The sequence below is a fragment of the Delphinapterus leucas genome, chromosome 2, assembly GCF_059928025.1.
Source record: "Delphinapterus leucas isolate spDelLeu-1000000601 "Yukka" chromosome 2, BTC_Dleu_Yukka2, whole genome shotgun sequence".
In the NCBI taxonomy this organism is placed as follows: Eukaryota; Metazoa; Chordata; class Mammalia; order Artiodactyla; family Monodontidae; genus Delphinapterus; species Delphinapterus leucas.
In genome coordinates this window covers 16,370,052-16,384,106 of record NC_143130.1, presented here as the reverse complement: position 1 = coordinate 16,384,106, position 14,055 = coordinate 16,370,052, and the positions used below count along the sequence as shown (strand labels likewise).

The 14,055-nt window shown below is 33.6% G+C and overlaps 1 protein-coding gene across 4 annotated transcripts in view; it reads right to left on the bottom strand.

Moving 5' to 3' along the window:
• CCDC7 (coiled-coil domain containing 7) overlaps positions 1-14,055 on the bottom strand; it is a 326,255-nt gene that overhangs the window by 95,359 nt on the left and 216,841 nt on the right. For all 4 annotated transcript variants that reach the window (XM_089906460.1, XM_089906462.1, XM_089906463.1 and 1 more), the window contains exons 30-32: positions 6,284-6,367; positions 3,138-3,221; positions 908-991 (exon numbers count right to left, since the gene is read on the bottom strand). In XM_089906460.1, the coding sequence (XP_089762586.1) occupies positions 908-991; positions 3,138-3,221; positions 6,284-6,367 (252 nt within the window). The remainder of the gene's footprint in view (positions 1-907; positions 992-3,137; positions 3,222-6,283; positions 6,368-14,055) is intronic.

Sequence of the window (14,055 nt, the reverse complement as noted above, 5' to 3'; positions counted from 1 at the left end):
GGAAGCAAAAATTAATTGAAAGAACCTAACCAAAAATACTCTGAAAATTAAAGACATGGAAAAATGGCTTATCGTAATACACCAAATTTAACTGCTTGGTTCCAACAATTTCATTTTTACACCACCAGCTTTTCCCCAGTTAAAAGCTGTTGGAGCAAGTAATATTTATTTGATTCATTTACAACACTATTTTTTTTACAGGAATAAAAGCGAGAATATAATAAAGCATTCAAAAGCAAAGTTTCAGAAATCTTGCCTTAAATTTCAGTGAAAACACATATTTTGGTGCTTATATCTGAGGATTCAGTTACTTTCCAATGCTAGCTTTCAGCATCAATTCTGTAAAAAGTTCATAACGACAGTATTTCTTGCAACAAAGAGAAATGTATCGAACCCTGTTACTCCAGGACTAAAGCAGTAATCTGTGAATAATAAAACTCAGCTAGAGAACTCCACTCTAGTAGAGATATAAATTTACATACCAACTTAATTATGTAGAGGAAATTGGTAATCAGTGAAATAACTGTTATGTTCCTCTTCTTATACCACTCATCAGCTAGCTTTTTTGCTTTTTCAATTTCAAAGCAATATTCCTTTCTAAGCCAGCAAGAAAGTGAGTAGAATCACAGTTATAAATACTTAAACCAAGCATATTCTAAGGTCATTAGAGCATTGGATTATATGGATTACTTTCCAAATGGATGAGATTACAACTGAAAAATATCCAGCTAAATTTCCATTGACAGTAAATACTAGAGTTTAACTAATTATAAGAGGAAATTCATGAAGATTACTGTCCATTAATACTAACATACAGTTACTGTTATCATTAATGATTCATAGTTAATTAAGTCCCAGAGAAGACATAAACCATAAATTATTAGACTTGGAAAATTCTTGTTCTTACCAGGGTGACTCTGATGATGTGTCTTGATTTCACCAACTGCTTTTTCTCTTCCAACAGTATCTCTCATGCATTCTATATCAGTCTCTATAGATAGAAAACAAATTTCAAAACACATTGTAAGGTAACCATTAACACACATGTGTGTCTTTGTGTCTGTGTGTAGTACTAACTTAATTAGTACTTGTATTACAAAAGAGAAATAATATAATGTCTGCATTGCACAATCATAAAACATTAGAATTTGAAGGGCTCTTAGCAATCACATAAGCCTCATGATATTGAAGCTTAGAGATGTTTTGTGATTTGATTGAGAACACACACCAAGATAATGCAAAACTGAGTACAAGCTGATGCCCCATAATTCCTTAACCAGTGCTTTTCATACACAATGCACTGTCCCATACAAACTTCAATCATCTTGGGGAGTTCGTGTAAATGATATAACTGCCAAGTTTACACTAAGAGGACACTCATACTGTGAGGATATACCTATGAGTGGAACGTGGCATTTTTTCCCCACTGGTCAAGAGACAAACCATGGTCCCACATTACGGAAAGTTACTACCAGGTAGAAATTCTTTGACTCTCTCAAGAATGTTTAATGCCATTTTTAAGGCTATGTAAATCAAGTAGACATCAAAGATGTAGAAGAGTAACAAGATATTCTGTAGTCTAAGAAAAACTGCCTATCAGGTCCTCTTACTATGTACACCTTGTAACTGGGGAGGGGGAAATGGGTAAATCTGAGGCAGTACCAGCATTGGGACTGCATCCCATCCCATCTGAGTTTTTATGTGATTTGGACATTTGGTGGGATTTAGAAAGTACTAACTAGGTCAAAGGAGAGAAATAACATTCATGTATTTTGTTTTAATACATGAAAGTTATTAAAGAAAAATTCATATTGAAAGAGGGGTTAAGTAGGATTGCTGACTTGGGTCAAATTATGTGTCCAGTGTTTTGTGAATGAAAGCTAGTTACAGAAGAGCATGCACCAGAGGTTGGAAACCTATCCTGAACCTGACACCATAAGGTGGATCTTACTTTGTCGTAATGGCTGAGACCAGAAGTAAGTGTTAAAGATCCAACTGAGTAGATATAATTGAGGCTCTCTGGTCTTTCTCCAACTGGTATAGGTTAAGAATGACAGGCCCAGTTGAAAGAAGCATGTAAAGATGCTTATATAAGCAAGGAAGCATTAAGAAGAGCATTTGATAGCAGATAGAATTAAGGACGAGGGAAAAGGGAGTATGTGCTAGAGAAATCTGCAATCTAGTAAGAATCACAATTTCCCTCCTCATAATACCCTCCCACTGCTTAAATTATTTTTTAAGCCTACCCTTCCTGAAGTTCCTAGTATATGATTCACACTTTACTGTTTCTTTGCATGTCTCATATTTTTGGGGGGTTTATACTGGGCATTCTAGACAATATCTTGTAAGAAATCTGGATACTGAGTTCCCCTCCCCTTTGGAGGCTTGCTGTTGCTGTTTGCCTGATTATTTATTTAGTGACTTGGCTGGAATATATTCTATTGTAGAGAAGTCTCCTTCTCTGCAGTGCGAATCTTCTAATGTTGCTCCTCTGGGGGCACAGACTTGGGCATGCAAACAGTCACCTTTGGATGACACTTGTTTTTCCTGTTGACGGTCTCTTTCCTTTTTCTGTTAAGCTCTCTGCCTCCTTTAATATCACACCAAAGATCAAGAAGCAGTGTATCAAACACTGTAACACCAAGACAAGTGGCAGTAGTGTAAACTACAGACTATGTAACAAAACTAAACACCTCTACTTCACCTGAGATACTGAAAATGTGCCTGGTATTTCAATTATATAGAGGGAATTAGTAAGCAATGAAATCTCTCTTTTAATCCCATTCATAAACCAGCCTTTCTGCTTTTGCAAATACAAAGCAACCATCTTTCTAGCCTGAAAAAGAAAGTGAGTAGAGCAGCATTTGAAATGCTTCCATCAAGCATATTCTAAGCTTACTACAGCATTGAATTTTTATGGATAAGTTTTAAATGAATGGGTTCTAAAACTTACACTATGTAGCTAATTTTCCATTGTTAGTAACTGCTAGAGTTCCAATAGAAATAGGAGAGAATTAGTGAAAACGTTTCGTCCTATAGTAATAGCATATAGGTACTATAGTCATTTAGATCCAAACTTAAATAAACTCGAGAAGATAAATAAAGCAGAAATAGACTTGAAATATTCTTGTTCTTACCAGGATGACTCTTGGATTGTGTCTTGATTTCACCCTTTATTATACCTCTTCCAATAGCATCTGGAAAGCTCTCTGTATCAGTGTCTATAGAAATAAACAGTTTCAAAACACTTTTGTAAGGTATATATTAACATGTGTTTTTGTGTGTGAGTTTATGTGTGTATAGTACTCCTTTAATTAGCATTTTAAAATTATAGGACAACAATTACAATGAAATGCCTGGACTGTAGGCTCACAGGACCTTAGAGTTGGAAGGGCCGTTAGCAATCATACAAGCCTCATTATATTGAGGCCTAGAAATGGTTAGTGATTTGACCAAGGCCACAAATCTAGGTAACGACAAAACTGATCCATAAACTGATACCTCATAATTCCTTAACTAGAGTTTTATCCATAAAATACAAAGTCTTTTGCAAATTTAAGTCATCCTAGAGAGTTTATTTTAATAAATATAACTTTCTTCTCTACATTAAAAGCATATTCATATCGTAAAGATATACCTGGTGAGGCCAGACATGGCATTTTTTCCCCAGGTTAAATTGCAAACAATGGGCATCACAGTCACAGAATTTTACTGTGAGGCAGAAATTCTTTGACTTGTCCAGGAACACTTTAATTCCCTTTTTTTAAGGTTATGTAACTGTTTGTCAAGTAGGCATCATTGATGGAAAAGAAAAACAAGTAATTTGTGGACAGAGATAAAGCACCCTCTCAGGTTCTCTTAACATGTAGACCTTTTCTCCCCTGTGCAGGAGGAAATGGGTAATTTGCAGGAATGTGAGCACTGATACTGTACCCCTTTCCATCTGAGTCTTTATATGGTTTTTACTTTTTGTTGGATTCAGAAATGATGATCTAGGTCCAATATCAGAAAAAAATTTATTTAAAAGAATTTTATATTGCAAAAGGAATAATGAGAATTGGTGACTCTGTGTCACCTGTTGCGTAAAGTTTTGTGTGGGCAAAAATTGGTTCTAACACAGCATGTAAGTGAAGTTGGAACCTGTCATATCCAGAATTTATAGATTGGAAGTCTTCCTTTGGAGAAATGGCTGAGCCCATGAATATTTCAAACATGCTCTATCACTGAGGCAACACAAATTTATCACCACTGCAATCTAAACAGAGGTAAAGACCATATGGGGTGTCACTACTAAAATCAAAGACACGTTGGATTGGGCAGAACAAGTTTTTAGTAATCAAGTTACAGCATTTGTGAAAGTAATGTCTGCTATAGCAACACATAACTGGAGAACATCAGCAGACAAACTTTAGCCCTTTGGTCTTTCTCCAACAGATATAATTAGAAGAACTGATTCATTTGATCTGAGAAAGCAAAGGAGCCTTAGGTGAGCAGGGAGGCAGTAAGAACAGCCCTTGAGGGCAGACTGAATTAAAAACTAGGAGCATAATAAATGATATGGGGTGGAGAAACCTAATCTATTAAGAGCCACAATTTTCCTCCTTCACAACATTCTCCTATTGCTTTTAAGTCTTTTAAAAAATCCTACCCTGCTTGGAGTTTGCTGAACTATTTTTTAAAAAACATGTAACATGCTATACAATTGACCCATTTTAAATATCCATTCTATGCTTATCAGTATATTCATAGAACTGTGTAACAATCACCATAGTCAATTTTAGAATCTACTTCTACTTATACTAAACAGATTAAATTCCAGGAAGATTTAGAAATGTTATTTTCATATTCTACATCTATAGTTCTCTTTATAACTTAATTCTTATAGTTTTTTCCCATTTTTATATATGAAACATATAAACATAAATTCATTTATTACAATTGTTTTTTAAATTATTTATTTACATAACTTTGTGCTACACAGAGAAACTGAGAGGAGAAGACAAAGCATGTATGTATAGTGTTTATTATTTTAACCATTTTATTTATAATATCTGGTTTTCTTTTCTGTCATTATTTAAAATGATATTTTCTGTTCTTTAATGCCTCTGCTGTCCATGCTATATTTCCATACTTTAAATTTGCTGATTCTTTCTTCTGACAGTGTTAAAATACTGAACACCCCCTATTGGATTTTAAAAAATTCAGTTATTGTACTTTCAATCCTGGATTTACATGTGTTCCTTTTCAAAATAATGTATTTCTCTTTGTATATATTCCCTATTTGATGAAACACTATCAGACCTTCCTTTCCTTCTAAATAATGTTTACATTTAGTTCTTTGAACATATTTATAATAACTGCTTTTTAGTTTAGTTTAGTTTTAGTTTTGTCCAGTATCTAGGATTCTCACAGGCAGTTTTTTGTTGCATGTCTTTTTCCTTGTTATATGTCACAGTTTACTGTTTCTTTACATGACCCATAATTTTATGCTGAAAACTGAATATTTTAGATATATAATATAGCATCTCTGCCAGACTTCTTCCTCTTACAGGGCATATTATTATTGTTTTCTTGTTTATATATTTAGTTATTTGGCTAAAATATTTTACTGAAGTCATTTCTCTTAGCAGTTTGAAAGCATAACTGTTGCTCCCAAAGGGAAAAAGCCTTGGATAATAGTGGTTTTAGGAGTGTTGTCTTTGTCTCTTTCTGTTACATCTCTGTTAAATTGTCTGCCTCTTTTGGTGTCACAGCAGAAGTCAAGGGCAGTGTGCCTATCACTGTTACAAGAGTAAAGGCTATAGTACAATCTCTGAACTACGTAACACAACTAATGACTCTACCACAGATGAGTTAGGATAATATACCTGATATTTCCATCAAATAGAGACAAATGGTAACCAATGAATTAACTATCTGTTAAATTCCCCTTGTTGTTATCACATTGATCCAGAAACCTTTCTCCTTTTCCTTCTATCTAAGCCAGTAATAGAAAAAGATTAGAACAGAACTGAACATACTTGCATCAAGTATATTCTAAGGCCACTATAGCATTTAATTTTATGGTTTAATTTTTAAATGGCTCATTTCTAAAAATCATAATGTCTAGCTAACTTTTAAAGTTCTAGTAAATACCACAGTACAATTAATTATGAGGGTAGTCACGAAGACTTTACCTATATAATAATAATATACAAGTGCTCTTATCATTAAAAAATTCATACATAAACTCCAAAGAAGGTAAATAAACCATAAAGATTAGACTTGGAAGGATTAGACTTACCAGGGACACTCTTTGGTTGTATCTTCATTTCTGCCATTAATATACGTCTTCCAACAGTATCTTTCAAGTGTTCTAGATCAATTTCTATAGAAATAAACAGATATCAAAACACTTTGTAAAGTAACCCTAACACGAGTGTGTGTCTGTGTGTTCATGTGTGGTACTATCTTTTATATATATATATATATATATATATATATATATATATATATATATTTTTTTTATATATATTTTTTTTTTGGCTGTGTTGGGTCTTCGTTGCTGCACGTGGACTTTCTCTAGTTGTGGCAAGTGGGGGCTACTCTTCATTGCAGTGCACAGCCTTCTCATTGTGGTGGCTTCTCTTGTTGCGGAGCACGGGCTCTAGGTGTGCGGGCTTCAGTAGTCGTGGCACATGGGCTCAGCAGTTGTGGCTCATGGGCTTAGTTGCTCTGTGGCATGTGGGATCTTCCTGAACCAGGGCTCAAACCCGTGTCCCCTGCACTGGCAGGTGGATTCTCAACCACTGTGCCACCAAGAAAGCCCCATGTGTGGTACTATCATAATTAGCCTTGTTATTAATAAATATGCATTATAATGGATTATATGGGTTGAAGAATCATTAAACCTTAGAATTGGAATGGCCGTTAGCAATCATTAAGCCTCCATATATTGAGGCTTAGAGATGTTAATGACTTGACCAAGATTGTGTATCCAGATAATGACAAACTTGATGTACAACCTTCCAACTTATAATTCTTTAACCAGTGCTTTTTCCATACAATGCTATCTCTTATGCTAAATTAAAATATCTGGGAGAGTTATGATAATAATATAACTCTTAAGTGTACATTAAACTCATAATCATACTGTAGGGGTATATACCCAGTAATGTGGAATATAACAGTTTTTTCCTCAGATTATGTTGCAAACTAGGGTCTCCATGGAAATTTACCACAGTGCAGAAATACTTGGACTCATCCAGGGATATTTTAATGCCCTTTTTATGTTACTTAAGCACAAACAAAGTAGGCATCAGTGATGGAAAAGAATAACAGAATGTTTTATAGACTGAAAAAACATGCTCTCCCAGGTCCTTTTAGCATGTAGACCTTGTTGCTTGGGAGGAAGAAATGGTTAAATTTGTAGAAGTACCTGGGTTGAGATTGGGTCTCTTACCATTTGAGTTCCTATGTCATTTAAAATTTTTGCTTGATTTAGTAACTGCAATTAGGTCCAATTACAAGAAAAATACATGAACATTATTAAAGGAGAGTTTATACTGAAAAGGAATAATTAGAAATGATCAACTATTGGGTCTAAAATTTTGTGGTGAATTTGTTTCTAGCAGAACATGTACCTGAAGTTAGAAACCTGCCATGACTAAGATACCCAGATGGAAGTCTTTTTTCAGAGAAATGGATGAGTCAGTAAGTATTAAAGGTTGTGCAGTCTGTGTAGAGGTGGTTACCTGCTGCAGCACCATTACCAAAATGAAACAGGTGTGTCAGATTAGGCAGAACAAGTTTTCAATAATTAAGTAGCAACATTTTGTGAAAGTAATAAGATCTATAGCAAAACAAAACTGGGGAATATTAGCAGTTATATTTTAGCTTCTCTAGTTCTTTCTGCAACTGGTATATGTAAGAAGGACTTGCTCATTTGAATTAAGGAAGCAAAGAATACTTAAATAAGGAAGAGGCAATGAAAACAGCATCTGAAGGAAGGTTAGGTTAAGTACTAGCAATTAAAAAGTATGTGCTGGAGAAATGTATAATCTAGTAAAAGTCACAGTTTTCTCCCTTATCATACCCTCCCCACTTCTGAAATCCTTTTTTATCCTATTCTTCTTGGCATTCATTGAGCTAGCTTTAAAACATATATAACATATTATACAATTTGCCCATTTAAAGTGTTCATTTCAATGTTTTTAAAGATATATTCACAGAGTTGTATGACCATCACCACAGTCAATTTTAAAAGAGACTAGGCAATGTTCTTACCACAAAAAAGAAATGATAATTATCTGACACGATGGAGGCATTAGCTAACACTAGGGTGGTCATCATGTTGCAATATACAAATGTATCAAATCAACACCTTGTAAATGTTAAATACACAATGTTATAGGTCATTTTTTTCACAATGAAAAAAGAATCTACATCAGAATTATACTAAGTAAATTCCAATAATTCCAGTGAGGTATAGAAATGCTACCCTCATATACCATTATTCCCTCCTCCACATTTTTGCACTGCTGTTATACGTATTATAAATATAATAACCTATAAGCTATAAATATAAAGTCATTTTTAAAACTTAACATTATTTATGTTTAATTATTGTTTAATTACTACTTTATTTCTTTACATATATGTATTTATACTACCTTTTATAATTACAGAATTACTTTTACCCAGTCTCTTTTTTAGGGGATTCAAATTACTGTCTGAGGTCACTTGCTTTCAGCCTGAAGAACTTTCCTTTGTACTTGTCATAAAGTGAATCTGCTAGCAATGAATTTTCTCAATTTTTTATTTGTTTTAAAATCTCTTTACTTCACCTTTATTTTTGAGAGATAATTTCGTTGGATATAAAATTTTGGGTTGACAGTTATTTTTCTTTTGCATTTTGAATAGGCCATCCTATTGCCTTTTGGTCTCCATAGTTTCTGATGAAAAGTCAGCCATTAATCTTATTGGAGTTCCCAATAAGGAGCAGAAATAACAGTTTTCCAGTGTGTGCATGTATCAGTTTATACTACTACCAGCAGTTTCTGAAAGTTCTGTAATAGTTGCTCTACAACATTATCATGACTTGATTCTGTCATTCTTTCTGATTTAGGCTCAATGATGGTATGTCATAGTATCTTCATGATTTTAACTCCAATTTTCTAGATTACTAATAGGACTATAATTTTCAAATGTTTATTAGTTATTTAGATATCTTCTTTGGTGAAGTACATGTTTAAGATTTTGACCATTATTTCTATTGGGTTTTCAATTTATTTCTATGCTAGAAATTCTTTAAATATCTGGTTGAAAGCTTTCTGTTGGATATTTGTGCTGCAAACCTACTCTGTCATTTGCTTTTTTTTTCTCTTAACGGTTGAAATGATTTATTTTTAATGTTTTCTTTACAGCATTGGGACTGGCTAGCTAAAACTCAGTTTATAAGGGAACATACTGATCAATCATGGCCCTGAAAATTAAGTACTGAAACTATTTTAACAAACCAGGAATTTAAGGCTAAAGTTTAACTCCACAGCAACCAAGAATAATTCCCTTTGTGCTAATTAACCTTTACTGCAGCTCTTTCATAGATGACCTGCTGAGTTTCTACTTTGTGGAATTGTGGATGAACAGCCAATTCTTCTTTTTTTTTATTAGTTACCTATTTTATACATATTAGTCAATCCCAATCTCCCAATTCATCCCTCCAGCCCCCTGCTTTCCCCCTTTGGTGTCCATATGTTTGTTCTCTACATCTGTATCTATTTCTGCCTCGCAAACAGGTTCATCTGCACCATTTTTCTAGATTCCACATATATGCATTAATACATGATATTTGTTTTCCTCTTTCTGACTTACTTCACTCTGTATGACAGTCTCTAGATCCATCCACATCTCTACAAATGACCCAATTTCATTCCTTTTTATGGCTGAGTGATATTCCACTGTATTTATGTACCACAACTTCTTTATCCATTCATCTGTCAATGGGCATTTAGGTTGCTTCTGTGTGACCTGGCTATTGTAAATAGTGCTGCAATGAACACTGGGGTGCATGTGTGTTTTTGAATTACAGTTTTCTCTGGGTATATGCCCAGTAGTGGGATTGCTGGGTCATATGGCAATTCTACTTTTTGTTTTTTAAGAAACATTCATACTGTTCTCTATAGTGGCTGTATCAATTTACGTTCCCACCAACAGTGCACACCCTCTCCAGCAGTTCTTTGTAGATTTTCTGATGATGCCCAGTCTAATCGGTGTGAGGTGATACCTCATTGTAGTTTTGATTTGCATTTCTCTAATAATTAGTGATGTTGAGAAGCTTCTTATGTGCCTCTTGGCCATCTGTGTCTTCTTTGGAGAGATGTCTATTTAGGTCTTCTGCCTATTGTTTGATTGGGTTGTTTGATTTTTTAATATTGAGCTGCATGAGCTGTTTATATATTTTGGAGATTAATCCTTTGTCCATTGATTCATTTGCAAATATCTTCTCCCATTCTGAGGGCTGTCTTTTCATCTTGCTTATAGTTTGCTGTGCAAAAGCTTTTAAGTTTCATTAGGTCCCATTTGCTTATTTTTGTTTTCATTTCCATTACTCTAGAAGGTGGGTCAAAAAAGATCTTGCTGTGATGTATGTCAAAGAGTGTTTTCCCTATGTTTTCCTCTAAGAGTTTTATAGTGTCCGGTCTTACATTTAGGTCTTTAATCCATTTTGAGTTTATTTTTGTGTGTGGTGCTAGGAGTGTTCTAATTTCATTCTTTTATATGTAGCTACCTTCCCAGCACCACTTACTGAAGAGACTGTCTTTTCTCCATTGTATATCTTTGCCTCCGTTGTCATAGATTAGTTGACCATAGGTGCATGGGTTTATCCCTGGGGCTTTCTATCCTGTTCCATTGATCTGTATTTCCGTTTTTGTGCCAGTACCATATTGTCTTGATTACTGTAGCTCTGTAGTATAGTCTGAAGTCAGGGAGTCTGATTCCTCCAGCTCCATTTTTTTTCCCTCAAGATTGCTATTCAGGGTTTTTTGTGTCTCCATACAAATTTTAAGATTTTCTGTTCCAGTTCTTTAAAAACTGCCATTGGTAATCTGATAGGGATTGCACTGAATCTGTAGATTGCTTTGGGTAGTATAGTCATTTTCACAATATTGATTCTTCCAATCCACAAACATAGTATATCTCTCCATGTGTTTGTGTCATCTTTGGTTTCTTTCATCAGTGTCTTATAGTTTTCTGAGTACAGGTCTTTTACCTCCTTAGGTAGGTTTATTCCTAAGTATTTTACTCTTTTTGTTGCAATGGTGAGTGTCATTTGCTTTTTAAATATCTTAATGGTGTATTTTAATGGATACAATTCTGAAGATTAAATCCAGTTTTAAAACATTTACATTTATAGTTAGTGTCAATTGTATCCTGTTTAAAAAATATCTAGTCCAAAGACAGGAACATATTTTCCTATAGCATTTTCTAGGAGGCCTATTATTTTATAATATGCATATGAATAGAATTATTTTCAAAAGAATATTTTTTTTACTGTTGTTACATATTTTCTTCTTTGTCTTCAATACATTTAAGTCTATTTATCTATCATTGTACCAGTAGCAAACTGCTTGTATTATTGTATTTTTATAATAATACCTGATACCAGGTACTTTATATCCTTCAATTTTAGTCTTCTTTGTCAAGATTATATTTCCTACTTTGGCCCTATGCATTTCTATATAAATTTTAGAATTACCTTGTCAATTTTTAGAAAAATTATTGCTAAAATTTTGATACTGACTGCATTAAATACATAGATTAATTTTCAAGAAATTTGTTCTTTAAAATATTGAGTCTTCTAATCTATAAACCTGGAATATAGTTCCATTTATTTAGTTCTTTAAAATTCTCTAAATAATGTTTTGCAGTTTGCTGTGTTGAGACTTTGAACATCTTTTTAAACATTTTAATAGACTTCGTTTTTTTAGAGCAATTTAGGAGTTCCGAGAAATTGTGCAGAAACTACAGAGAGTTCTGCACTCGCTTCCACTGGTATAGTTTCCCTATTATTACCATCTTGTATTAGATCATACGTTTGTTACAATTGATAATCCAATACTGATACATCACTAATAATTAACACCCATGATTTACATGAGAGATAGCTCTTATTTTGTACAGTACATTATGCATAATGTGCATAAATGTACATTATGCATTTTGATAAATGCATAATGCCAAGTGTTTACTACTACAGTATCTTACAAAATAGCTTTGGCACATTAAGAATTCCCTGAGCTCCAACCATTTATCTCCCTTCACCCTGAACCCCTGGGAACTCCTGATCTTTTTACTGCCTATAGATTTACCTTTTCCAGAGCGGTATACAGTTGAAATTACACAGCTTTTTCAGACTGGCTTCTTTCACTTAACAATATGCATTTAAGTTTCTGCCATGTCTTCTCCTGGCTTGATAGTCCATTTATTTTTATTGTTGAATAACGTACCATTATATGGATGTACCACAGATTGTTTATGCATTCACTTACTGAAAAACATCTTGTTTGCTTCCAGTTTGGGGCAGTTATAAAGCTGCTGTAAACATTAATGCAGGTTATTGTATGAATATAAGACCTTAACTTATTTGGGTAAATACTAAGAGCACAACAGTTGGATTGTATGGTTAGAGTACGTTGAGCTTTAAAATAATGCAAACTGTCTTCCAAAGTGGGTATAGAATTTTGCATTCCCAACAAGAATGAACAAAAGTTCCTGTACTCCACTTTCTTGACAGCATTTGGTGTTGTCAGTGTTTTGGATTAGCCATTCTCCTAGGTGTGTTTCATTAGGTATCTCATTGTTTTAATTTGCAATTATCCAATGACATATGAGTTCACACACTTAGCCATCTTCACATCATCCTTGATGAGGTGTCTGTTCAGAAATTTTGAGAGTTTTTAAATTGGGTTCTTTTTTAAGTGTTGAATTCAATCTTTTAAAATACATTTCAAATGCAAGTCCTTCTTAAGATATGTGTTTTGTAAATATTTTCTCCAAATATGTGGCATGTCTTTTCGTTCTCTTAAAAGTGTCTTTCACAGAGTATAAGTATTAATTTTAAACAAGTCCATCTTATCAAAAATTTTCTGCCATTCCTTTTCTAGTTTACTAAGGTGGAGCTTAGATAATTGATTTTTGATCTTTCTCATTGTCCAATATATGCATCAAATGTTATAATTTCCTTTTAAGCACTTCTTTCACTGTGTCACATAAATTTTTATTAGTTGTATTTTCATTTTCACTTACTTCAAAGTATTTTTTATTTCTTTTGATACTTCTTTGAACATGTGCTATAGAAGTGTATTGTTTCATCTTCAAGTATTATGGGATTTGCCAGCTATCTTTCTATGATTGATTTCTAGTTTAATTCCATTGTGGGCTGAGAGCATAATTTTTGTGATTTCTATTTCTTAAAATCTTCAAGGTATAATTTGTTTTGTAATGAGGTCTATCTTTGTGAGCAGAGTATGTGAATTTGAGAGCAATATGTATCCTTCTGTTGTTGGAGGAGGTATTCTAATAGATATCAGTTAGATCCAGTTGATTGATGGTGTTGTTGAACTCAACTGCTGTTACTGATATTTTTTGCTTGCTGGATCTGTCCATTTTTGATAGAGGGGTGTTAAAGTCTCCAAGTATAATAATGGATGTGTCTATTTCTCCTTGTAGTTCTATCAGTTTTTGCCTCATGTATTTTGAGACACTACTGTTAGGTATAAACACATTAAAGAATGTTACGTCTTCTTGAAGAATTGATTCCTTTATCATTACCTAATGCATGTATTTATTCCTAGTAATTTTCCTTGCTCTGAAGTCTACTTTGGTAATAATATAGCTACTCACGTATATCTTTCTCTAAGCCTTTACCTTCTGTGTGTGTGCGTGCCTCTTTGTGCATGTATTTATTTTTTTACAGCTTTAATAAGGTATAATTGACAAAAAACTGTAATATATTTAAAGTATACAACATGATGATTTGATATACATATGTATTGTGAAATGATTCCCACAATC